The sequence below is a fragment of the Pseudorasbora parva genome, chromosome 21 (genome assembly GCF_024679245.1).
Source record: "Pseudorasbora parva isolate DD20220531a chromosome 21, ASM2467924v1, whole genome shotgun sequence".
NCBI classification, from domain to species: Eukaryota; Metazoa; Chordata; class Actinopteri; order Cypriniformes; family Gobionidae; genus Pseudorasbora; species Pseudorasbora parva.
Window position 1 is genome coordinate 6,391,817 of NC_090192.1, and position 25,997 is coordinate 6,417,813.

The following is a 25,997-nucleotide window of genomic DNA, read 5'->3' on the forward strand; positions in this document are numbered from 1 at the left end:
ATATATAAATATGATATAATATAATATAACATTCTGTTTTGTATACAGTATTCAGACCCCCTTAATTTTTTCACTCTTTCTTATGTTGCAGCCATTTGCTAAAATCATTTAAGTAAAAAATTTTCTCATTAATGTACACACACCCTTTACATCTAAATGTATTTATTGTTGATATTTAAATTTTAGATTTATTAAAAAAGAAAAACTGAAATATGACATGGTCCTAAGTATTCAGACCCTTTGCTCAGTATTTAGTAGAAGCAGCCTTTTGATCTCATACAGCCATGAGTCTTTGGAAAAGATGCAACACGTTTTTTACACCTGGATTTGGGGATCCTCTGCCATTCCTCCTTGCAGATCCTCTCCAGTTCTGTCAGGTCGGATGGTAAACATTGGTGGACCGCCATTTTCAGGTCTCCAGAGATGCTCAATTGGGTTTATGTCAGGGCTCTGGCTGGGTCATTCAGGAACAGTCGTGGAATTGTTGGCTTCTCCTTCATTATTTTAGCTGTGTGCTTAGGGTCATTGTCTTGTTGGAAGGTTTCTCATTGTCAGTCTGAGGTCTTGAGCACTCATGGAAAAGGTTTCCGTCCAGGATATCTCTGTACTTGGCCGCATTCATCTTTCCCTCGATTGCAACCAGTCGTCCTGTCCCTGCAGCTGAAAAACAACCCCACAGCATGATCACTATTGGGACTGTATTAGACTGGTGATGAGCAGTGCCTGGTTTTCTCCACACATACCGCTTAGAATTAAGGCCAAAAAGTTCTATCTTGGTCTCATCAGACCAGAGAATCTCGTTTCTCGATATTTTGTAGTCCTTTGGGTGTTTTTTGCAAACTTTCATGTGTCTTGCACTGAGGAGAGGCTTCCGTTGGGCCACTCTGTCATAAAGCCCGGACTGGTGAAGGGCTGCAGTGATGGTTGACTTTCTACAACTGTCTCCCATCTCCCGACTGCTTCTCTGGAGCTCAGCCACAGTGATCTTTGGGTTCTTCGTTACCTCTCTCACCAAGGCTCTTCTCCCCCGACAACTCAGTTTGGCCGGACGGCCAGCTCTAGGAAGGGTTCTGGTCATCCCAAACTTCCAATTAAGGATTATGGAGGCCACTGTGCTCTTAGGATCCTTAAGTGCAGCAGAAATATTTTTGTAATCTTGGCCAGATCTGTTTCTTGCCAGAATTCTGTCTCTGAGCTCTTCAGGCAGTTCCTTTGACCTCATGATTCTCATTTGCTCTGACATGCACTGTGAGCTGTAAGGTCTTATATAGACAGGTGTGTGGCTTTCCTAATCAAGCCCAGTCAGTGTAATCAAACACAGCTGGACTCAAATGAAGGTGTAGAACCATCTCAAGGATGATCAGAAGAAATGGACAGCACCTGAGTTAAATATATGAGTGTCACCAGCAAAGGGTCTGAACACTGGGTCTGGACCATGTGATATTTCAGTTCTTTTTTAATTCATCTGTAAAAATGTCAACAATTCTGTGTTTTTATGATTTGAGCAAATGGCTGCAATATAACAAAGAGTGAAAAATGTAAGAGGGTCTGAATACTTTCTGTACCCACTGTAGGTCCACTGACTCCCTCCAGTACCTTTCAGAGATGCCCAGATTGTGTGTGTATAACTTGTGTATAACTATTTTATTTTATAGTCTAATATCTTGATATAACTTTTAACAGATGTTTATAAATATTGTATTGATAACGTTACATAAACGTATAGAATGTATATATTATACATTTGTTATAAAGTATAAATATGTTATAAAGTGTTTCAAAGAACACTGAGGAAAATGAATCGGATGTATGACTGGAGTGCCAAAACTTATACTTTACATATCAGCTCGAAATATACAACTTGATTACATTTTCTGATGTATTTCTTCATACATGTAATGTGTGCTGACACCTGCCGCTCTGTATCATGGTCCAGGTTGCACAACATTTTATTTGGTACACAACATTTTGTCAGCAAAAAGCATTGATTTACCAGAGTGCTGTTTGTATTGCTGGTTCACGAGTTCGAAAGAACCTTAGATAACACTTTGGTGATAGCAGGTTTACTAGATCGATCATTGAATTCAATAATTAATTCATACTTGGGTTTTTTTCAAGTTTATTTGGAAAAAAAAACAAGTTACAACATGCAATAATTGTGCATTAAAAATGATTACTACACATTTTCACTTTGGCTTTTTTCAAAATTATGCATTCTCTTTTATTAAGTAATATGTTTATTTTTTGGTATTTACATATCAGACGGAAATATAAAACTTATAAGACAGATTACATCCTCAGAAGCTCTTTTGTGCAGTGGTCACTCAGGCAGTGGGACAGAAACCTGCACAATTAAAAAAGCAAAAACACATGAGCGCGTTTAGATATTCTGCATACCGAACAACGACTGATCATGAGTGCATACACGTATGGGTGAATTCAGGTTAATCTCAATGACAAAAAGTGTCCCAATAACCCCTAATAATAATTGATGAGGCTTAACCATCTTACCAGTGTGTGCAACGCGTCTGTATTTGCCCAGGAAGCAGATCTCCTGTTTCTTTTCTGTCACAATCTGCTGGTCTTCAGGCCTGAGGCCGTCAGGATGTCTGGAGAATATGAAGGAATAACCATCCAGGCAGGTTCCGTCTACATCGAGCTCTCTGCAGGAGTAGTGGATGGCGTAGTTATCATAGTCGGTGTCAACGATCCAGTGGTCGTCATCTGTGAAACGGTCACAAACGGGTCATGAGCAGATGACCTAACGTGTGATTTGCAAATGATAAACCTACACTTACATCCAGACTGGAGATATGCAGCAGCTCCCCAGTATTTCAGCTTGGTCTTGGCTGGGTCTTCTGTCTCTTCAAACGTGCCAAACATGTTGGCGCAAAGCTCCCAGTTGCTGAAAAGTAAAACAACATAGGAGGATTAAATCATATTTATTGCATAAGTGCACGACATCACTATAAAATCCCATTTAGACTCACTTGAGAAGGATGACTCTGCCGATAGCGGCGGCTGTCATGCTTCCATCTTCCTCCAGTTTGTAAGTGACAACAATATTATCAAGAAGGAAAAGACCAATGGGGTCTTTCTTGGCTACCGCATACCATGTTCCTACAAACTGCAAGGTCAGTGGAAAAGCATGAGGAACAAAAGCTCAAAAACAAGTGGATTGGAGGAAAATACTGTCCAACTTACCCTTGTCTTGTCAAAGTCCTGTTTGACGGTTATGTTGCTCACCAGACAGTCCTGAGCCCAGCACGTGGCCAGGACGCACACAGCTATACAGAACCGGAGCATGGTGCTTCTGTGCTCGAGCTGTGAATAATGAGTAGAAGAGTTAGGAAAACACCAACAAATGCTTCGCTTAGCCGTCCGTCAAACGAATCGTACCTTGATCGCAGTATCTGAAGTTACTCTTGCACTGCTGCAGCTGCATTTATATAGGGCTAAGACTCTGGGACCCTATATTCATAGCCCCACCCAACGGGTCTCCACCATCCCTGTCATTGGACAAAGCATTTTACATAACATAACATTTCAGGTCTCCGTGTGGATTGCGGTAAAGTTAACCTCTGCTCCCCGAGTGTGTTTTTCCTCAGGTTGCAGCTGGATTGTGCAAGTCAGATCATGAGCTGAAGCTAAAATAAACATATGGAATTCTTTAGCACATGCCATCTTGTGTGCATTTCTAAATGATGTTGGTGATTTTGTTCCCAGAAACCCGTTTAATAGGGAACATTTGTTTTTTTTTGTGCATAGAACATTTTCTTTCAGGTGTACAGGTTTGTAAAAGTAACCAAACCACTTGGCAAATGCCAGCTCATGTATGTAAACTCTGTTTCTGTTCCAGGTTTTGATTCTTACCTTTGAACTTTTTTGGCCTTTAAAATGAACCAAACTGTCACATGTCTGTTTGTGTTTGGACGTTCTGTTTGTATTCTGATTCGTTCATGAGCTCCTTTGTTCAGTTTCCCAACTGTGTGTGTGTGTGTGTGTGTGTGAGAGAGAGAGTGTGTGTGTGTGAGTGAGTGAGTGTGTGAGTGTGTGAGTGTGATGTCCTGAAGGGAATATTTGTATTTAAAGCTACACTGTGTAACTTTTTTTTTTAGCTTATTCTTAGCTAAAAACACTTAGTTCTTTCAAAAATATGTGCTCATTAATGTAGATTTACTTCTTTCAAGTAATAAAGTATTCTGGTAAGTTTATAATATGCCATTGAAAATACATACGGGTGAGGGGTTCGCATGCTGGTCGGCATGTTGCTCCTCCATCTTGAAAGTACATTAGCCAAAGAGGGATATCCGTAAATTCAGGCTTCGCCTTTCACGGTTTAACACTCGATGGCACTCATGGATGAGGTCGAAGTGGAAGCCATGTTAATCTTGGAGTAAATCGGCCACCGTAGGAGTTAAAACAAAATTTAAAATTGAGAGGAATAGAAACTATTATTCACTGGATGGTCATATACCTTTACACCGCTAGATGGGGGAAAATATCACACAGTGTAGCTTTAAAGTTCATATAATTAAGTTCAATACAGAAAGGTGGTCTGCCGGAAGCTATATGTTACATTATAAAGTTTTAAATAAGTTTAATATTTTTTAAATAATAAATACGTTTAAGTTTAATATTTTTCTTACTCAGACACATCTATTCGAGCCGTGTGGATTACTTTTATGATGGATGGATGTACTTTTTTGGGCTTCAAATCTTAGGCTCCCATAGACTGGGTAAACCAAGCCCGATCTGCCGGCGATTTGATTTCGCTCTGCATCTCTGTACATTCATTTCTACTGCTTCTGTTACACTTTTGCGGGAACCAATCGCAGTCTGGCTTATCCACCTGGTGCGCTATGGGCGGGTTGAACGTGATGACGGATAGAGAAGCGATGGGTCTTTGTCTGTTGATCATACCTCTTGTGTTCTGATTGGTTGAGGGACTATCCAATTGTGTACAGAGTCATTTGAATAATGATCACACCTCTTGTGCAGTAAAAAATACAGAGCAGACTAAATTTTTTTGGGAAAAAACGTAATATCTGAGGGGGAAAAACACATTGATTCAGGTAATAATATTTAATTGGTTCTCTCTTGTTTCTGCATGTATTCATAATTTCTGTGTATTATAGCCTGGCTAAAAAATTATTTCCGCACAATTTGACGTTATTATAACAAATAAAACTATTCACTCCAAACACAACTATGCAATATGCTTAAATCTTAAACAACTATTTTAGTAATATTTGAACAAAAGTTAAATCTGTTAGTAACACTTTAGTATGGGGAATATTCAGTATTTACTATGACATTTTTTATATTTATATTTTTATATATATACTATTTATTACTTTAATAGTAAGGTAGTTTTGTAGAATTTAAGGCACTTGAAAATTGAATTAAAGTATTGGGTAGGATTAAGGTCAGAATAAGGCATTAATAGGTGCTTTAAGAGTCATAAACAGCCAATATACTAGTAATATACAAGTTAATAAGGAACTAGTTAATAGTGAGAATTGCACCTTTAAATAAGTGTTACCAAGATGTCAATATATTCACTCACTGGCCACTGAATTAGGTACACCTGTTCTGTTGATTAACACAAATATCAGCCAATCATATTGCAGCATCTCATTGCATTTAGGTATGTAGCCATGTTCAAACCTAACTACAAACTGAGCATCAGAATGGGGAAGTAAAGTGATTCCAGTGGCTTTGAATGTGATACGGTTGATGGTGCCAGACGGGCTGGTCTGAGTATTTCAGAAACTGCTGATCTACTGGGATTTTCACATGCAACCATATCTAGTGTTTACAGAGAAGCGTCCTAAAAAGAGAAAATATCCAGTGAAATATCCAGATGCCTTGACGCCAGAGGTCAGAGGAGAATGGCCAGACTGGTTCAGCTGATAGAAAGGCAACAGTAACTCAAAGCACTTGTTACAACCAAGGTCTTATTGAGCTCTTCTCTGCCAACTGAGCAGATGCCACAGTTTTAATGTTTTAATGCCACAGTCAGAACATTCCCATCTCTTTATGACCACAGTGTACCCATCTTCTGATGGCCTCTTTCAGCAGAATAACACCATCACAAAGCTCAAATTATCTCAAACTGGTTTCTTGAACATGTCAGTGAGTTTGCCATACTCAAACGGCCTCCAGTCACCAGATCTCAATCTTCTAGAGCATTTTTGGGACGTGGTAAAACGGGAGATTTGCATCATGGATGTGCAGCCGACAACTCTTTAGCAATTCTGTGATGTGTGATCATGTCCATATGGACAAAATCTCTGAGGAATGCTTCCAGCATCTTCTTGAATCACACCATGCAGTTTTGAAGGCAAAAGGCAGTCCAAAACGGTACTATGAAGAAGCACCTAAAGTGGCTGGTGAGTGTTTTAGCTTCTGTTCTAGGATGGGTTATGATTAATTTGAAATGATGAAAATTTTGTCTTTTCCTTGTTTGATAACTGTGAATTGTGCATAAGAGTATTTCATAACATCATCATTGACATAAGTTATGTAGCTGTGTTCGAAATGACCTAAATTCCTGGAAAAAACCTTGAAAAAAGGTAACTTTTATAACTTGTTACAAAACCTCTTTTTAATAGATGGGACATATGGCAGCAAAACATATGTAACAATGACCTGCAATACTGTTTAAAAGTTTGAGGTAACCAAATTTATATTTTTATTCAGCAATGACATTTATAATGTTTTAGCAGCACAGCTGCACAACTTTTGAACATTGATAATAATAAGTAATGTGAGGAGCTAATTAGCATATTAGCTTTGATCATAGGAATATTTTTTTAAATTATATATTACAATTTTAAATGATAATATTTCACAATATTAAGATTTTACTGTATTTTTTTAATAAATGCAGACTTAGTGAGCAAAAGAGCTAAATCTTTCAAAATCGTTAATAATTCCGACCTCAAACTTCTGAATGTTATGGTAAAAAATGACTAAATATGACTTAATATTATTACACTGCTCACTGGAATACTGGATTCTGATTTGTCAGTTTGTGACTTTCATGTCTGTTTTATGACATTGTTGTGAACACAATTAAATCATTTAAATCAATTTAACATGCCATTTATTTTAGTAAGCAACTATGTAAAAAAGCAGGAGACTGGCTAACTGTTCATTATCTGTTACTTCTATAATGGAAACTAATAACTGAGAAACTGATTTGTGTGGACAATTTGCATACAAAGAAATACTGTTAAATCTTCCAATGCCTTATTGGCAACATTACTAATACAAATTAAGTAAACCAGATCTGATATCAAGCTTACTAATCCTAATCTCAACTCATTAGGTCTAGATTTTTGTAGGCTAATGATGTCCCGCAGACAATCCTTGACACACAAATGGTGAATCTTTTTGGATGTTTGTTTGGGAATGAGGGGGCAAACGTCAGACAACTGTGTTCCAGCTCAAAGGTGACGCTGATGGACTGCTGACGTTATCTTGAATATATCAGGGTCAACAATTCAAGACTTTCCCATTAGCCTGAGGCCTGATATCTCAAAACAAGTTCTTCTCCGTGCATCACTGCTCTGATCCAAGCCAAGATCCCTCAATAACTTGTTTGTTGTGGTTTGCAGTTGTATCAGACCATATATACACAGCTGGCTATTTAAAACATTGCATGTGTGATTTTCTATCCATTAACATCCAATTAAATGAATGGTGAGTGTGGTAAATTTAGCATTGCTGTGTCTGTCGGCTCCTCACTGTGAACTTAAACGTGCCAAGCCGAGCTCTCTCCCTTCAAGAGAGGATATCCTGATAATCACTTTTACTTAATCCTGGATTTACAAAGCCAGGTACATATGATGCAAGGCTTTTTTTTTTTTTTATACCGTATGCCTGCTACCTGACACTTCTTTCATATAAAGAAAAAGGAGACTGATCCCTTTATGTGACTGACAGATCGGTCAGAGAGAATTTATCTTCTTACTTGGAGAGCTTGTGAGCTAGGTTTAAGAAGGACAGTGCTTAAAAGAATGTGGTTGATGTATCATTTGTTAACTTTGTTTTCAATATCATGATTTTAAGCATTTAAGTGTTATAAACATATTTAAGGGACTGTCCTGTGATTTCTCTTTTGGCCTGTAGTTTGTGATATATTGAGCAGCAAATTTCTTTTCATAGTGCATCATGGTGCCATGTGTTCCCCAGGTAAGCGACGCACATGTATTTGGCCATTCAAGTGATATAAAAGAAAACATGATTCATCAGACCAGGGCACCTTCTTCCATTGCTCCATGGTCCAGTTGTGTTGCTCACATGCCCACTGTTGGCGCTTGCGGCGGTGAACAGGGGTCAGCATTAATGAGCAATTTGAGCTCCAGTAGCTCGTCTGTTTGGTCGGACCACACGGGCCAGCTTTCGCTCTCCACGTGCATCAGTGAGCCTTGGCCGCCCATGACCCTGTCACCAATTCACCACTGTTCCTTCCTTGGAGCACTTTTGATAGATACTGACCACTGCAGACCGGGAACACCCCACAAGAGCTGCAGTTTTGGAGATGCTCTGTCGTCCAGCCATCACAATTTGGCCTTTGTCAAACTTGCTCAAATCCTTACGCTTGCCCCTTTTTTCCTGCTTCTAACTTTGAGGACAAAATGTTCACTTGCTGCCTGATATATCCCACCCACTAACCGTGATGAAGAGATAATCAGTGTTAAACACTTCACTTGATTGGTGTATATACACATAAAATAAAATAAAATGTTGAATAAAATGTTTTAAATGCAGTACTTGAAATTTTAAATCAACTACCCATTTGGTGAAACATTTTTCCTCAAACGTATTATTTTAGCACTCATTTGAAGATCTAAGCATGTTTAAAGCATGCAACTTCTATCCCTGTGCACATACTGGACCCAATACACACACAATCGCTGGTGATGATGATGATGATGATGATGATGATGTATTAGATCAGAAGCACCATCAGTCTAATCGACAGACTGATGTGACAAATATTATGTCATGTGCTGACACTTTCTCCACGGGAGAAAACGGGCGTTTGGCTCTGACTGGATTGTCTAACATAAAATGATCAGGGTGGGGATTTGCAGGTTAAGAAAGCTTAGGGGTTTAATGTCATGACGTCACTTTAATTAGCGGCCGCTTTGATCCCTTCAGCCTGTAAGCCACTATTCTCTGGCAGCCTGTCGGAGGAGACCAGCACTGATCTCTGCACTGGAGGATGCACCTGTCTGAAGGAGGCCACTGAGAAGCTTCACTTTTCATCCTGACATCCCACAAGTAATGAATCTGTGAGCGGACGAGCAGAGAAGCGCACTTCAAAATGGCAGACAAGGATAGTGTGGAAAAGTACTTGGAGAATAACCCACAGTTCGCCAAAGAGTATTTTGACAAGAAGATCCGATGCGAGGCCCTCGCCGCTGCTTTTGCAGAGAATCTTGACATCAAAGATCCGACCTCGTTCAAGGATGTCAGCCAAATCCAGGAGGCCAGCATCATCTTTGACATGATCAAAGAAATGCATTCGCAGACCGTTATGGAAAAGGCCATGCACAAGATCCTGCAGAGGATATGTATGCTGGTGAACGCTGACCGCTGCAGCTACTTCATACACCGAGCGAGAAACGGCATTCCTGAGCTCGCTACATGTCTTTTCGATGTCACCCCGACCTCCAAATACGAGGCCAACCTGGTCAACCCTCAGTCTGAAATTGTGTTCCCTACTGACATTGGCATAGTTGGCCAAATAGCAACCAGCAAAAAACCAGCAAATGTTCCCGATGTCAAAAAGGTGAGTAACGTAAAGCTGTCTTTCATAGCTCCCCTTAGTTATTCTTGAAAAAAAAACCTTTATTAAACTCTGCAAATAAACAAATGTGCCCAAAAACAATAAATCCAAGCAGCATAAGATTTTTTATGTTATATATTATTTTATTTTTTTGAATAAAAACAACTAAAACATAAAAGCTAAATTATAACAAATTAATTTCATATAAAATAAATAAAAATTAAGGTGATCCTGGCTAACGGAACGGTCTGGCAAGGTTCTCTCACAGTTATGATGTCTTTAATTATGTTCATGTTTATGAAATGTTTTATTTGGACTCTTATCTAATGTTTTTTTTATTTTATTTGACTGCCTTTTTTTTTTTTTTTTTTTTTTTAATGTTCAGAGAACATTAAAAAGTACGTTCCTATAATGTTTGCAAAAGTCTAAATAACCCACAAAAAAAAAGTTTTTTGTTTTTGTTTTTACTGGACGTTTTGAACATTCAGAGACAATTTAGAAATAACATTTTCATAACTCATAAATGTTTTGTTATTTGGGTTAATATTTACTGGTACTTTTTATCAGCTTTTTTTTTCAAAATTTCCGATAATTTAAAAAATGTCACAAATCTTGTAGCAACTTTGTGCGTAAAATATTGCCCATAATCAAACTATTTTGTTTTGCATAAAAGCCTTTTTATGTCCATCCACAGTAATTTCCTGTAAACCATTTAGCATTTCTTTTCAACAATATGTAGCCTAAATTGTGTACAAAATTGAAGATTTTTTTTAAAGGCCATTAAGCAGTGTTTTTATATTCCTAACAGATGGAAATGTATGCAGATAACCCACAATGTTATTCATGTGGTAACATCTAAATAATATTGATTTCATTGTAGTCTGAATATTATTATAATGTTATTATAATTATTATTATAGAATATTATTATAATTATTATATTAATATGGCATTACAGCAGTGTAAGTCATTTTTAGTTCAGGGAGAAAGAGATCCATCACAACTGAGATTTCGCTCTTTATAAAGCTTTAATATGCTTTACACACATTCGTTTATAAAAAGACTGCATGTTAGGCAAAACAACTTCTTAGGTGAGTCTGTCACCTGAGCGTCGACCTTTAGTTTGACAAAGGATTACACTTTCATGGTCATTGAGGTCAGTCAACCCCCTGCAGAAAAGCAGCTTATTTTCTTATTTTCACTTATTCACTTATAATGGTGCAGTTTTGACCTAATGGTTTCAGGCTTGTAACCTAAAATTTGAGGGTTTGGTTCTCAATAACAGCAGGAAATGACTGAGCAAGGCACCAAACCCCCAATCACAACAGCAAAACTGGCTGTTCACTACACACAAATATGTGCACCAGATTGGGTGGGTTAAACGCAGAGGACAAATTCTGATTATGGGTTACCACATTTGACCTTCATGTCACTTTCACTTAGCTAATTCATAATTCAGAAAGATTCATAATTTGTAAAAGGAAAATGGGAAAGTGAATGCTTTAAGGTAGCAGTAGCTATTTCACTAAGTGACATTATACATTTGACATCATCCAGCATGATCTTGTGTATTATGTTAATAATAGTAAGATAAAAATTAACATAAATATATTTTTAGAAGCTATAGGCTGTAGCACAGTGTTTAATCATGGCACACTGGTGTAACCTCAGCTTAAGTGTTCAAGACGGGGTTAAGTGCATTAACCTTCATTAGGCTACATAACAGAGAAGTGTAAATTTAGGCAGAATTAGTCTCGGTGACAAGCGCCACTTCTTAAATGCCTTATTAAAAGAGATACTTGTTGCTGTTAATCAAAATGTCTGTATTCAGCAATGCAACAACTGGTTTAAAAATAATTATTATTCGAAATGCATTTATTTTGTCTTTTAAAATGTAACCAAATGATACCCTGGGACAGCTAATGATTTAGTTCTGTGGAGTAAATATTTAAATCATGTTTAACTCTAAATATGGGTATTCATATGAATGCCGTACTATCTAAAATGGCGGAGTGATTAATATTTCGTAGTAAGTAGTTTTTAACCAATCTATATTTAAACAAATTGTAATGAAACAGCTGCATTGACTCTAACGAATACCACTTTCCTCCTTAGCATCCCAAATTCAGTGACTTTGTGGACAAGCAGACAGGATATGCGACTAAAAACATGCTGACTTCACCTCTCATGAGCGGGAAAGACGTCCTCGGTGTGGTTATGGCAATAAATAAAGTTGGAGGAAGTGAATTCTCCAAAGCAGACGAAGACGTGAGTATAGCTAGGCCTATATGAAATATGACATCAATGTAAAAATCTTTAAACTACTTTTCACAACTGGCATTTATTCAACTGTGAAGCAGAACTCATTAGATGTGATGATACTGACCTCAGAATGTGTGCTGAATCTGCATGACCAGACTGCTCGCTATGTTTTCAGGTGCGGCCAAATTTTGCGAAATCTAGTCATTTAGATCCACATTCACCCTAACTAACCTACTTCGTTTTAGATTATGGAATGCACTCAACAAAACAAATAATTTTACATCATAAAGTTGCGCTACAAATAATCTCAGTTTGACTGAATCATGAGCTAATGTGTCAAATTTCCTACATGTTCTATTTTCAAATGTCAAAGGTATTTTAACGTGACATGGGTATAACAAAGTTGTTGTTTTTTAGTGGCTGCATTCTCTGTCTCCTGATTATTTTTCTTTCTCTTTGTATTCCGCAGTACAATATGAAAAAAAAGACCTTTACAATAGATCCCATGATTAATTCACTATAATGCTCTAAGCATCTTTTGTTTTTCTTACCAAATCCTCTCACACACATCTCGTTGCTATTGAACTTGTTTTATAAAATATAAAAATGTAATTGTTATTTTATCTCACAATTTTGCCTTAAAAATGTTCATTAACTGGAACATTGAGTGACAATATTCAAGTGATTCCTGTCATTCTGATGGACAATTAATATTGTTTTAGAAACATTATGTAAACACTTCTAATAGCGATTAGAAGTGAAAAGAGACAATTAGCCTAGGTTTTAAAGCATCTGCCTGAAAAAGAAAGCTTTTGAAGTGTGTGACTAATATGAGCATTGCTTCATACATCTCTAATGTGAGTTTACATCTCGCAATTCTGACTTTATAACACAGAATTGCAAGATATTAAGTCAGTATTGTGAGATATAAACGTTTTTCCATCAGAATTGGACTTTATAACTCGCAATTGTGAGTTTATATCTCACAATTCTAAGAAAAGAAGTAAGAGTTGTGAGATATAAAGACAGAATTTCACTCTTTTACGATACAAACTCACAATTGCAAGTTATAAAGTCAGAATAGCGTGATATAAAGTCGCAGTTGTGACTTATACAGTCAGAACTGCAAGGGGGAAAAAGGAATGGCAAGTTATGAAGTCAGAGAAAAAAAGTTTGTTGAGATTTTGTTGAAAAATTGTGAGATAAAAAGTCACAATTATCTTTTAAATTGTTTTACTTTGTGGTGGTAACAAGCTTCCATACTTCCCAGATTTGTTTTGTCTGTAAAAATGACAGAAATCACTTGAAATATCTCAATTTTCAAGTGATCCAGTTTTTTCGTCCGTAATATTAAAGCCGCACTTGGCTACTTTTGCTCTCGGAGTCCCCCTACAGTTTGGAAAAAATAATTTCCTCAACTACTGTCGTAAGAGCTGTCCTCCTAAAACAGGGGATGCTATCGCGCGTGCATTTGTTGACATGACAACCCTGAACTAGTGATGCGTGGGTCGTCTCATAACCCGCGGACCCCGTAAGCCTATTTAATGGTCGCGGGTGCGCGGCGGGTTGTAAAAATATATACAGTGGTGCGGTGCGGGCCAAATAACTTCATAAAAGTGGCGCCGCGGGTCGTTGAACACTGCAAGAGGAGTTCAGAGTTCTTCTGGCGTCGCGTGTAAAATGTCTTCATCCCAGGTAACGTTACAGTCAGTGGCATATGTTTCAGCATGTCATATGAATATAATTTCATGGGTTTTGTTTTTTTCAAACGCCAAAATAATCACGATGCTCACGTTTACAAGCCAGCGTCATTATAGTAGTCTATTGGTTACCGTTTTACAGAATCTATATGATACTTCAGTTCAATGTTTGAGTGGTAGCTCACCGTAACAAGCAGGACAGCATCGGTCGGGCACGCCTCCTCCAGCTCACGCCGACGAGCAAACGCTGGTCACATGTTGATCCTCGTCCTGCATTTAATCCCATCACTTTTTCGTTTCCTCTTATTGCTTTCCTCCAACAAAACCTTTTCTTTCTTATTTGTCTGTGCTGCTTCGGACATGACTATATTATCCGACGAACAAAGTTGGGCTCGCACGTCCGAATGTAAGGAAGTGTGGGTGTTGGTGGAAGTGACGTATATGCCGTAAAGCAGTCGAATTTTGTAGTTCTTTTTTTTTCTCGGGTTACTACCCGAAACCCGAAGTTTAAAAGTATGATTAAAAACGATACAGACCCCATCAGGCTATGGCAGACATGTCATTCAACCTATTGTAAGTCGATTTATCATCACAACAGTCTTAAAAAATATATTATGAAGGTTAAAAAGTTACCTAGTGCTGCTTTAATGCAGGAATAATCAAGCTTTGCACATGTACATCTCCAAGATGTCTGCTAAAGATCTAAAAAAACATTTGCTGTGTATAAACATCTGATAATGATCTTTAAAAAGTCAGTTTTACATACATTCTAAATCAGAAACATCTTAAAGACGTTTTCTAAATGTCTAATTAACATCTGACAGGAAATTTCTTAGACGTATTGCAGATGAGCAAACACTATGAAAAAAACATCTTGCAGATGAAAAGACGCACATTAAATGGATTTAATGTTTGGTAATTAGTACAAGGGTTGCTGTAAGTAATTTGCTAATGGTTTTACACATTGTCATGGGCCGTAGGAAAAAGGTGGATAGAAATCCAAGAAAAGGGTTCAGATTTTGCTCGTATTTATAAAAGAAAGCTTTTGAAGTGTGTGACTAATGTATGAGCATTGCTTCATAAATCTTTGCTAACTGACAATGGGCATCCAAATGACCTTTTTATTAGATAATAGGGTAGGGTCGGGTGGGACTTGATTTTGTCCATGGGGAATTGATTGGATGGTTGTGGTTTGCTATTGGTCGATCTCATGTGAGTGACAGGTTGCCCCGCCCTCGTGCCAGTAAACACGTTATCAGAGAAGAGAAGAAACACCACTGCAAGAGTGAGGGGAAGTTTTTTTGATTAAAGATTATGAGGGCACATGAATTTATATACAATAATGATGTGCACAGATAAATCATGTATAACAAACACTGCATTATTCCATAAAAATGTGAATGTTTTTCAGCTCTTCACCAAGTATATGACTTTTGCCACAGTCATCGCCCTACAGCATTACACTACATACATGTATAATGTGGAATCTAGAAGAAGCCAGGTAATGCTATGGACTACATCCCCTAATGATGTTTGACTGTGATTTGAGACTTGATTCTAACTGTGAAGCGCCGCCACAGGTTCTTCTATGGTCTGCGAGCAAAGTGTTTGAAGAGTTGACAGACATCGAGCGACAGTTTCACAAGGCCCTGTACACTGTCAGGACCTACCTCCAGTGTGAGAGGTACTCCGTCGGCCTCCTGGACATGACCAAAGAAAAGGTTTGTGACATATGATGAACATCCTCCATTTGGTCATTGATCAGTGGTTTATAAAATGCTTGACTTCGCTTTGATTGTTTAGGAGTTCTATGATGAGTGGCCGATTAAATTGGGGGATGTGGAACCGTACAAAGGCCCGAAGACTCCCGACGGCAGGGTAACACATTTCTTTCTCTTCGGTAAACAAATCAGTATTGCTGTCTAGTGTTATTATAACTTTTTGTTTCTTCTAACAGGAAGTAGTCTTCTACAAGATCATTGATTATCTGCTAGAAGGCAAAGAAGAGATCAAAGTCATACCGTAAGCATCTTTTTTTATATACATAAAAAGAAAATTATTTACTTGTATTATGAAAAACCACAGGCAACAAGTCATGTATTCTGCCACACATACACTACATGGGCAAAACTATTTGGACACCATTTTCTAACGAGATTGGCTAATCGAGTAATATCTGTGAGAACAAATCCAGAACCAAACCAGACACATTTGGGATATATATATATGTATATATGTGTGTGTGTGTGTGTGTGTATGTATATATATATATATATATATATATATATATATATATATATATATATATATATATAAACATGGGAGAAAATGAGCAGTGTTGGGTGTAATGCATATAGTAATTAATTACTATAATTTAATTACTTTTTCCTTGAAAAGGAATTACTCTTAATTTTTCCTGTAAATTAGTTATTTTTGATGTATTTGCATTAAATACTTTATAGACTATAGAGAAATTCTATATAAAACAGTAGTGGAATTTATAAAAAATGTGTCATCTAATGTTAAAATGTATGTTTGTAGTGGAACTTTTAATGTAAAAAGCTTGTAATGGTCAGTTCAAGAATAATTAATGAAATTTTATATTATTTATTTAAAAGAATTAAAGAGCAGTTCCATGTCTATCCTTGTATTGTTGAACTAAAACAGTAATTTGTAATAAGTAATGCATTACTTTTTAGAGAGTAATTAGTACAGTAATTGAATTACACTATTTAAGATGGAATTAGTGACTAGTAATTAATTACTTTTTTAGAGTAGCACTTATGAGATGCACATTGCTTTAAAATACTAAAAATAGTGCTGTTAGCAGGTATTTCATAACTTATTTTTTGATAGTGACAAAAAAGGCTAATTTGAAAGAGAATGTTTTCTCTGTTGCTTCTCACAACGTAATCACAATAAAGAGCCGCGACACACGGGCATTTCTTCTCTCTTTTGTTTTAGTCAATACTCTCTTTTATTCTCAGGTATTAATTTCAGGCTTACAGCCAAAGTCTAGCCTGAAAACTCAAAAAATAACCCTTCACTGTGTGTCTTTAGTAAATCCTGAAGCTAGTTTTTTAACGGCAAAAGAGAGTTTGCGCTGGCGCAAGCTGTTAATAAATCTGGCCCAAACAAGTGTGGTCTAGTCAAAACTGTTCTGAAGGACCAACTGACATTAATGCCTATAGTTTTCAAGTGAAATACTCAGCAGGCACATATGAGTGATGTTTTTGGGTGTCCACATACTTTTGCCCATATAATGTACTAGCTTGCAGTCTCTCTCATTTGAATGTTACTGCTTTCAGGACCCCTCCTGCAGACCATTGGGCACTTGTTAGCGGCCTCCCCACCTACGTGGCTGAAAACGGCTTTGTAAGTCCAAAGCATTTCACTTGTGAATCATCTATGTAGTTGTGAAAGTACATTATCCTAAAAACATGTTTGATAATGTTAGCTTGGCAAAATGGCTAGAGCTCAGGGCTGGTTTGATTTTTCATCATTGTGCCCTTAAGCAATCACTTAGACTAAATTTGTTTTATAATCAGGTTAAATAACCACCTAACTCAAGTCAAATGAGATAGTACATGGGTTCACAAGACTGCTTACTATCTTCTTGCCTATGTTGATGGGGGAAATCTTCTGTTATTTCTCGTTCTGCAGATTTGTAACATGATGAATGTTGCTGCTGACGACTACTTCACATTCCAGGTACTGTAAGCCATCCCAGGATAAATCCCTCTCAGAGCTCATATTATTCCTAATCCACACCTTAAATAGACACAAACCTGTTACCTTCAAAATAGATTTAAACTGAGCTGGAAAACAGTCTTAATATTGATTAGTTAATCGGCAAGGTGACTATTTCCCCCCAATCCCCACACTGATACAATTTGACTTTTTTTTGTTTGCAACTTTTCAGAAAGAAGCTGTGGACGAGTTGGGTTTCGTCATCAAAAACGTCTTGTCCCTTCCCATTGTCAACAAAAAAGAAGAAATTGTTGGTATTGCCACTTTCTTCAATCGAAAAGATGGCAAGCCATTCGATGAGCAGGATGAACAAATTACTGAAGTGAGTCTTTAGACGCTCACCATCCTTTTGGCTCCATGAATCTTGCGCAGCAACACTAAAAGTCAGTTTTTCGGACTTTTTTTCAGGCCCTAACGCAGTTCTTAGGATGGTCTGTACTTGTTTGTGACACGTATGACAAACTGAACCGAGTGGAGTGGAGAAAAGAAATCGCACAGGAAATGGTCATGTACCAGACCAAAGCCACTCCAGATGAAGTCCAACAGATTCTGGTGAGGCATCGTACGAGTTTATGTTGTAAGAAACTGTAGTCTGTTTTATTGTGTTGGCTAAACATTTGTTGTCTTGTTAGAACACAAAGGAGAAGTTTGACCAAATCCCTGAGGACTGCGATCAGAAAGAAATGTACAAACTCTTGGTATGACTTCCCACTCCCCTCTCAACCAATATATCCATAGTGAACATCTGACATGTTGGATTTTTAATATATCGGTTTGTGTTTTAACACACAGAGAGCCAACATACCAGTGGCCAAAGATGTTGATCTGCTGGAATTTAGTTTTAGTGACTTTCCTCTCTCTGAGGTTGATCTCATCAAGTGTGGTATTCGCTGTTTCTTTGAACTTGGAGTGGTGGAGAAGTTCAAAGTGCCAGCAGAGGTGAGACTGGACTTTACAAGCATTTCCACATTAACACAATAGACTTTGGGCACACAGAATTTCTTCGGACACTGCAATGGTTGTGATCATGTTCTTCATAAATTCAACATGTCATTTAACAAATAATAAATCCAGGGCCGGCTCTAGCTCTTTGGTTGCCCTAGGCGAGATAGAGTCCCTGAACTTAGTTTTCTAATATTTTCTCAATTTTTATTGAAAATAAATGCCTTTCCGATCTGATATGTGATGGGAAAAGGAAGTAGAGCCAGTGTGGCAAAAAAAATGATTCGAACCTATGATCGATTTGCGTCAACTTGATGACATGGGTCTTAACCCCTACACTATAGCGACAGTAAATAACTCTGGGATTTCCGTAATTTTGTCTGGCCCAATCAATCGTTTAGTAAACGACAGTGCATTTCTGTTTAATGGAAATAATATGGCATCTAACGTTACTCCAGTAAAAAAAACAAAAACAGAGAGAGGACCCACTTTTTATTTGCTTTCGACGCCCATGTAGCATAATAATAATAATAATAATAATGTGTTCGATTTATATAGCGCTTTTCAAGGCACTCAAAGCGCTTTACATTGAAGGGGGGAAACTCCTCAACCACCACCAATGTGCAGCATCCACCTGGATGATGCGACGGCAGCCATATTGTGCCAGAACGCTCACCACACACCAGCTTATGGCGGAGAGGAGACCGAGTGATGAAGCCAATCAGGTTATGGGGATTATTAGGAGGCCATGATGGACAGGGGCCAATGGGCAAATTTGGCCAGGATGCCGGGGTTACACCCCTACTAAATACATCCTGGGATTTTTAACGACCACAGAGAGTCAGGACGTCTCATCCGAAGGACGGTGCTCTTTGTCAGTATAGTGTCTCCATCACTATACTGGGGTGTTAGGACCCACACAGACCACAGGATGAGTGCCCCCTGCTGGCCTCACTAACACCTCTACCAGCAGCTACCTGGTTTTCCCAGTTGGTCTCCCATCCAGGTACTGACCAGGCTCAGCCCTGCTTAGCTTCAGTGGGAGACCAGTCTTGGGCTACAGGGTGATATGGCTGCTGGCATATGATACGTTATCTGCATTTATAACGTACTGGACTTTGATATTAAAAAATTACATCCATGTAGGTTATTCTAGATTATTGTTAGTGAAGTTATGTTTGTAATACGTAGTAATACGTAGAAAACTAGCTAGTGATAGCTTAGTGACAGCAATGAAACGTCCAGTTGATTAGTTGATAATACTGTACAATATAAATGTACAATAAAGTAAATTTATTTTGTTTGACAATTTATTGGCTGAGATAAGAACACTTACCTCTATACTGGACTTTCTTTTGATCTTCTTCCTTTCTCTTTTTCCGCCCCTGTGCATCCGCGGGGTTTAGACGCCTCATTTTTCATGAACGCGCAAGGGATGAGCACTTGCCTGACAACGCCTCAACCAATAATCAATAATCACCATCAATTAAATCTAATAGTTGATAAGTAATTAAACGAGTGGCTGAGGGGGCGCCCTATGATGATCATGTTTAATAAACATTATGTTGTATTTCGCTTGTTCCGATTCTATGCTTAATGGGAAGTAATGGGCGGCACTAGAGGGCACTCGCGACCCCATCACAATTGTCGCCCTAGGCAACCGCCTAGCTCGCCTATAGCAAACACCGGTTCAAAGTTCAGAGTTCGGGAAAGTTGTGGATAGCAAACACCGGCCCTAAATAAATCCAAAATGAAAAGACATTCTTTCTATTCCGCTTTCCTGCAAAACTGCAAATTTAAAGTTTGTGTTGTTACAGTTCAGATAAGAAGTCACATCATGACCATTATTCTTTTGTTCCACCACACTTGAATTTTACGAAATGTGACACTTCTTCACATGAGCTTGCATTTCCGGTCTTCAGGATTCATTTGCGAGTGAATGGAATGAAAAGTCGTGTGAAAGCTGATTTTTCAATTAGCACTCATCATATTACTTAAGCCAATGTTTATTTGGCAGGCGATTAGCAATAACCAGACCAACACAGAAAGCTTAGCAGATTTCCACAGAAAACAAATGTCCACCATTCACAAAGTTTGACATATTCCATTGCAAAAATCTGGACCTCGTACATATAGGACTGCAACAGTTTGGCAACACGTGTGCATCATTTGTGGCATGTTCCTTCACTTTTGGGATGAAACCTTGTTCTACTTAAATTACACCAGGTCCTAACCAGATGGATGTACACCGTACGAAAGGGCTACAGAGACATCACCTACCATAATTGGAGGCATGGGTTTAATGTGGGCCAGACCATGTTCTGTCTCCTGCAAGTGAGTGTTTTTTGGTACACACATCATGATATTTACCAAAGAGGACATAATATTGAATATCATTCGCTTGGCTAACAGACCGGAAAGCTGCGAAGATACTACACGGACCTTGATGCCTTTGCGATGGTAGCGGCGGCATTCTGTCACGATATTGACCACAGGGGCACCAACAATCTCTACCAGACAAAGTAATTTAGCATATTTGTAATTTTTACTACTGATATTTTCCAATAAAGCAAGGAAGGCATTTTGCTCATAATCAATTTCCAATGTAGGAGCGGATCCCCTCTGGCCAAGCTTCATGGATCCTCCATCTTGGAAAGGCACCATCTTGACTACAGCAAGACGCTGATGGCAGAAGAGGTTTGTTGGGACACAAAGAACAAGTATTCCAGAGTTTAATGCAGTAACCAGACCAGCGTTATATTTTGCTCTTTTCCAGAATGTTAATATTTTCCAAAGTCTGCAGAAACGGCAGTTTGAGACAGTCCAGCACTTGCATGATGTCTGCATCATTGCGACTGACTTGGCCTTGTATTTCAAGTAAGCGCTCAAGAGCATCTCTTCACCTCAAGTGGAGCCACTCTTCAACATTTACTGATGATGGTCACATTTTCTTCCCCAACACAGAAAAAGGACAATGTTCCAGAAGATTGTTGATGCCACCGAACCAATGACTGATGAGAAGGAAATGGTCGCCTATGTGGCCAACAACCCCATTAGGAAGGAAATCATTATGTAAGCTTCACTTCTCATTGGAACCATGCTAATTGAGAAAATGTCGAATTGAGCATTTGAAGACGTGTCGTTTGATTCCAAACAGGGCAATGATGATGACCGGTTGCGACTTGTCTGCCATTACCAAGCCATGGGAGGTCCAGAGCAAAGTATGTGCAACTGTGGTTATTCTTGGTCAGGATTATCCAGCCCATGGGTTATTGTGAACTAATGGTGCTTTTCTTTTTCTTCTGAAGGTGGCTCTCATGGTGGCAGCTGAATTCTGGGAGCAGGGAGATCTGGAAAGGACTGTGCTAGATCAACAACCCATTGTAGGATATTTTGTTTTTGGTTTTATTCAATTGGTTGTATTGTAAGAAAAATGGCACCAGAATGAAAATACATATCTTTTGAATCTCTTCTCAGCCCATGATGGACAGAAACAAGTCGGATGAACTCCCGAAGATGCAGTGTGGTTTCATTGACTTTGTGTGCTCGTTTGTGTACAAGGTAAATCCATCAAACTGTCAAGTTGGAATCAATTTGGTTTTTGCACAGACTTCCGTGCAAGCAGAAAATGGGGCAACTGTCCATAATGGCTTTCTGACAGGGAATGATCGATCGGCAATTTCTGGTGGGTTTGTGAATGCTTGCAATAACAGGCCTCTTTTCTCATACAGGAATTCTCAAGGTTCCACAAAGAGATCACGCCCATGTTTGATGGCCTGAACAACAACAGGGTCCACTGGAAGGAACTGGCTGATATTTGGCAAGCAAAAGTAGACGCTTTAGAGAACGAACGAAAGCGACTAGAAGAGGAGCAGGCTAAAAAAGGTATGTAGGACAGTTTCTGCCACTTTTATAGACAGGGATAGTAGAGAAACCGGATTAGAAAATGGCAAGAATTGTCTGCTGGGGTAAAGCTAGCCTTGATTTCATCTGCACACAATTCAACAGTTCTGACTGAGGTTGAAAGGCTGTGTGTATATCGGTTGCTAATCATAGCCTTGAGGACAAAACGTACATGACATAACCTGTTACATCAACTACAGCAATGTTCTCTTAGCCTATTTTTCTTTTTTTCTTTGTTGCTGCAGGTGAGGATGGTGGAGAGGGAGGGAAGTCCAAAACCTGCACCATATTTTAAACTTTATCCACCAGAAATTCAGAGCCACAGAGAAGTCTGGGCCAGCTGGCAAACACGTAGAGGGAGGGGAAATGTGCTCCTAGGATCACTACATTTTCACCAGCTTCCTCCATTTTCTGTCTCATTTCCTCGGACGTACCTTCTCCAAGTGAACACGTAGGCATTCACCAGAAATTGAAGTACTGTACCTGTCAGATTCTCTTTCTGATGGGGTGCCAGCCTAGAGCACCAGCTAATTTTCACCATATAGACAACTTCATGCTTTATCCTAATCATTGATTTCACCTTGACTGTACCTTTTAACATCTAACTACGCTGGAGGAAGTAATGCAAATGCAACCACTACATTTGCCACGCACAACGGTGGCCGAAACGCAACTCTGTACAAATGTTTAATGTGCTGTAGTTCACAGAGCTTACTTGGAGTCCATAATAGTTCTGGCATTATGAATTAGAGCAATCAATATTAATAACCTGCTTGACAGTAACTAATTGATCGAAATAGCATAATTCCAGATTCTTCTCTGTAAAATGATCATAGAAGCTCCCAATTCGATTTTTCTCTTCTTTTGATGAATGCACTACCATTTTAATGTGAAGTGTGTAATTTCTGTGCCACCAAATGAAGATTTACAAAAATTATTTCAAACAAGTTTCCTAAACACTCCCCCATCGGCAATTGGTCAAACAATCAGATACCCCCGCCCCCAAAACAAACACAGTTGCCAGGCTGTTTGTTTTGATAGCACCTTTTTTTTTAGGTTGAATTTATTTTATAGCCTTTTCCGCATATTAAACATCCCATAAAATGACACACTTCACCTTTAAACTACCGAAAAGCATTTAAATTTCTTTGTTTAGAGTTGAAGGACCATCTCATTTGAATAAGAGCTTTTAGAAGTTGTGGCCGATGGCTTATTAGCAAGTGCTTTGTAAAATGTGTTTTGCAATGACAATTGTTCATAGGGACGATGGCACTGCTAATGCTAAACATCGTTAACCACTCGTTGCATTTGCGTTTGGATGGATATGACACAGGACGTTTGAATTCTTAAAAGATACAAACACTTTTCTACTTTTTTGTTCTTTAAGGAAGATGAAGCTGAGAAGGTGAAACGGTCTAATTGTGTGTCAATGGGATTATGTATTCAGGAACAATCCAGCTGTGGAGAAACATTTATGACCAGAACTTTGATGTTTGTTCTTTATTCATTTATTGATACCTAAGCATCGCACATAGTTTTCAACCATAATGTATTATTGAAAGTATAACATTGAGTGTATTACATAGAATATCAAATGATAACATAGAGGTATTTGTTTATACCAAACGTTTAAATTACTTTTAATTGGTATTCTATGGAGACACGAGCAAGAGGTACAAAATGTCAGGGAATATTTAAAGAAAGTACTTCATATGCTGTGACAAGGGAACGGTCAGTTCTTGAACATGTGTAAACCTATAAGGAGATTTGAAGTGAGTTTGATGGGGGAGCAGTTTTAATCTTTAAATACCATGCTTATTTAAAGCAGACTGCTGAAGGCTCTAGATATCCCCTCTGGCAGAAGCCACTAACCCAGTTCGTTTGGTCAAAGTCTCTTTTTTCTGATCTTTTGAGAATTTGACGACAACGGTAACATTTGAACTAGTAACCGAACAGGTAGCTGCACACTGATATCGCCTGATGTCGTTCTGCTTTTAGGAAAAAATACCAAACCAAACCGACCAAACCAGTGTATATAGCCTATATAAAATGACCACTGAAGAGATGTAGTAAATTCTTATGCAACATCCGCTTGTTCGAAAAATCAGTTAAGGCCTTTAATCCAATAACAGGGGCCATGGCAGTCTAAATAACTTCACTGGAACTAGTGACTGCATTTAAAATGTCAAACCCTTTAAATCCAGATCAGACGGAAGAGGCCAAAAGTGAGTAAATCTCATCTCAGGTTAATGGTTTGTACACTTTGTTAGGCTTGCGTATAATAATATGTACTGCATTTCTGGCGCGAACATGGAACTGATATCCAGTCCTCTTATTTGCTAAAGACTTCGCACATATAAGATACTGTAAATGATGTCATGTGAACAAATAAACACGTTATTCAGAGCTTCCTGGAGTTTGGTGTAGTCTTTGACCACATCTGCTATTTATCTGAGGTCTCGGTGACCGCACAGTTCTGTCAGGTTGCTTAAAGGGCATGTCAGGAAGCTCTCATGACTTTTCTATCATGCAGTGGATTATCTAATAAAGCTGGATCATCCCCAGGTAAAGAGGCTCAGGTAATTGGCTGACAGCCGAGAAGAACGACTTTTCTTTTCAGTGCATCTTAAAATATAGAGCAAAATGATTCATGTTCGACTTTTATAACTGCACCTCATTTGACGTTTTACGTTTTGTGGAAGTACAGAAATGCATGATAAGCACAATCGCATGGCCGTCTGTCTATATGTTACGCGTAATAGACATGGACCGCATTGAAGGAAAGGTTTTTTTTGAATCCACTTGACTGTTTGGCTGGCAGCCACCGTTGGGTAAGCTGAGGCCTGGGACAGTTTAGTCTGTCAGTCTACTGTGATCATGTGAGTTTGCACTGAGAGTTTTACGTGAGAGGTATAAAATAGGCTTTCTATTTCAGAAAGTCAATGGTTGGTGCTAATGCGTTGGCGATTCCCAGGCAAAAATGACACGCAGAGAAAACAGCACCACTCATTCTGTCAACATTTACTGGGTCAGATGATACAAACAATTGTATTCAATCGTCTGATTGTAAACTGAGTAGCTAGTTAAGTTGCTATGGGTTCCTACAATGTTTCTATTGATATTGCTGCAAAAGTAAAATCCTCTACTTAGAGGAAACCCAAATTCTTTCAAGTGATGTTTTATGAATAAGGCCTGATGTGCACATGATCAAATTATTCATATGCAATTACAGTCAAACCAAAAATTATTAAGACACCAGATATCTTTTTTTACTAGTAGTGGGTGCAGGACACTACAGTTCATTTATGTAAGTAAGGATAGCAAAATAATGTAAACAGTGACATATTATACCCAAAACTCCTTCATACAGTAGATTACCAGTAAAATTGATTTAAAAAAAAATTGGGACCATTATTCAGATACTTTGACCTGAGCATGTTTTGCTGAAGGGTTTTTCTTTCATTGCTAATGCGATCTTCGACACCACAGACTGAACAAAACGAAGCATTGCTTGACCTTAATTGGCATTATCTAATTTACAATACTTAAATTTAAGAAAGTTATCTGACATTATCAAGATGAATATGAAAATGTTGAAGGTGTTTGAATACATTTTGGTATATTTCTACTTGAAT

At 38.3% G+C, this 25,997-nt stretch overlaps 2 protein-coding genes and 1 pseudogene across 3 annotated transcripts; 1 reads left to right on the plus strand and 2 right to left on the minus strand.

The window, feature by feature from the left end:
• Positions 1-2,102: 2,102 nt before the first annotated feature.
• On the minus strand, positions 2,103-3,423 carry rbp4 (retinol binding protein 4, plasma). The gene is made up of 6 exons (XM_067429258.1): positions 3,400-3,423; positions 3,205-3,324; positions 2,991-3,127; positions 2,799-2,905; positions 2,512-2,724; positions 2,103-2,344 (listed from the first exon to the last, which is right to left on the minus strand). Exons 2-6 carry the CDS (start codon positions 3,304-3,306, stop codon positions 2,325-2,327), a joined length of 579 nt encoding a protein of 192 aa, XP_067285359.1. The 5' UTR covers positions 3,307-3,324; positions 3,400-3,423; the 3' UTR covers positions 2,103-2,324.
• A 2,506-nt stretch (positions 3,424-5,929) lies between these two features.
• pde6c (phosphodiesterase 6C, cGMP-specific, cone, alpha prime) lies at positions 5,930-25,233 on the plus strand. 2 transcript variants are annotated; one of them, XM_067429255.1, is made up of 23 exons: positions 5,930-6,395; positions 9,175-9,808; positions 11,921-12,073; positions 15,179-15,268; positions 15,348-15,488; positions 15,571-15,645; positions 15,725-15,789; positions 17,076-17,142; positions 17,431-17,478; positions 17,690-17,839; positions 17,926-18,069; positions 18,150-18,215; positions 18,310-18,456; positions 20,686-20,793; positions 20,872-20,981; positions 21,069-21,156; positions 21,236-21,336; positions 21,424-21,531; positions 21,617-21,680; positions 21,768-21,842; positions 21,937-22,020; positions 22,191-22,344; positions 22,608-25,233. In XM_067429255.1, the coding sequence occupies exons 2-23, from the start codon at positions 9,341-9,343 to the stop codon at positions 22,655-22,657; spliced, it is 2,556 nt and encodes an 851-aa protein (XP_067285356.1). In that variant the 5' UTR covers positions 5,930-6,395; positions 9,175-9,340; the 3' UTR covers positions 22,658-25,233. The 2 variants fall into 2 exon arrangements, with proteins under 2 accessions (XP_067285356.1, XP_067285357.1); XM_067429256.1 differs by lacking the exons at positions 5,930-6,395; positions 9,175-9,808 and adding an exon at positions 11,805-11,834.
• On the minus strand, positions 19,424-19,540 carry LOC137056589 (5S ribosomal RNA; annotated as a pseudogene).
• Positions 25,234-25,997: the final 764 nt, after the last annotated feature.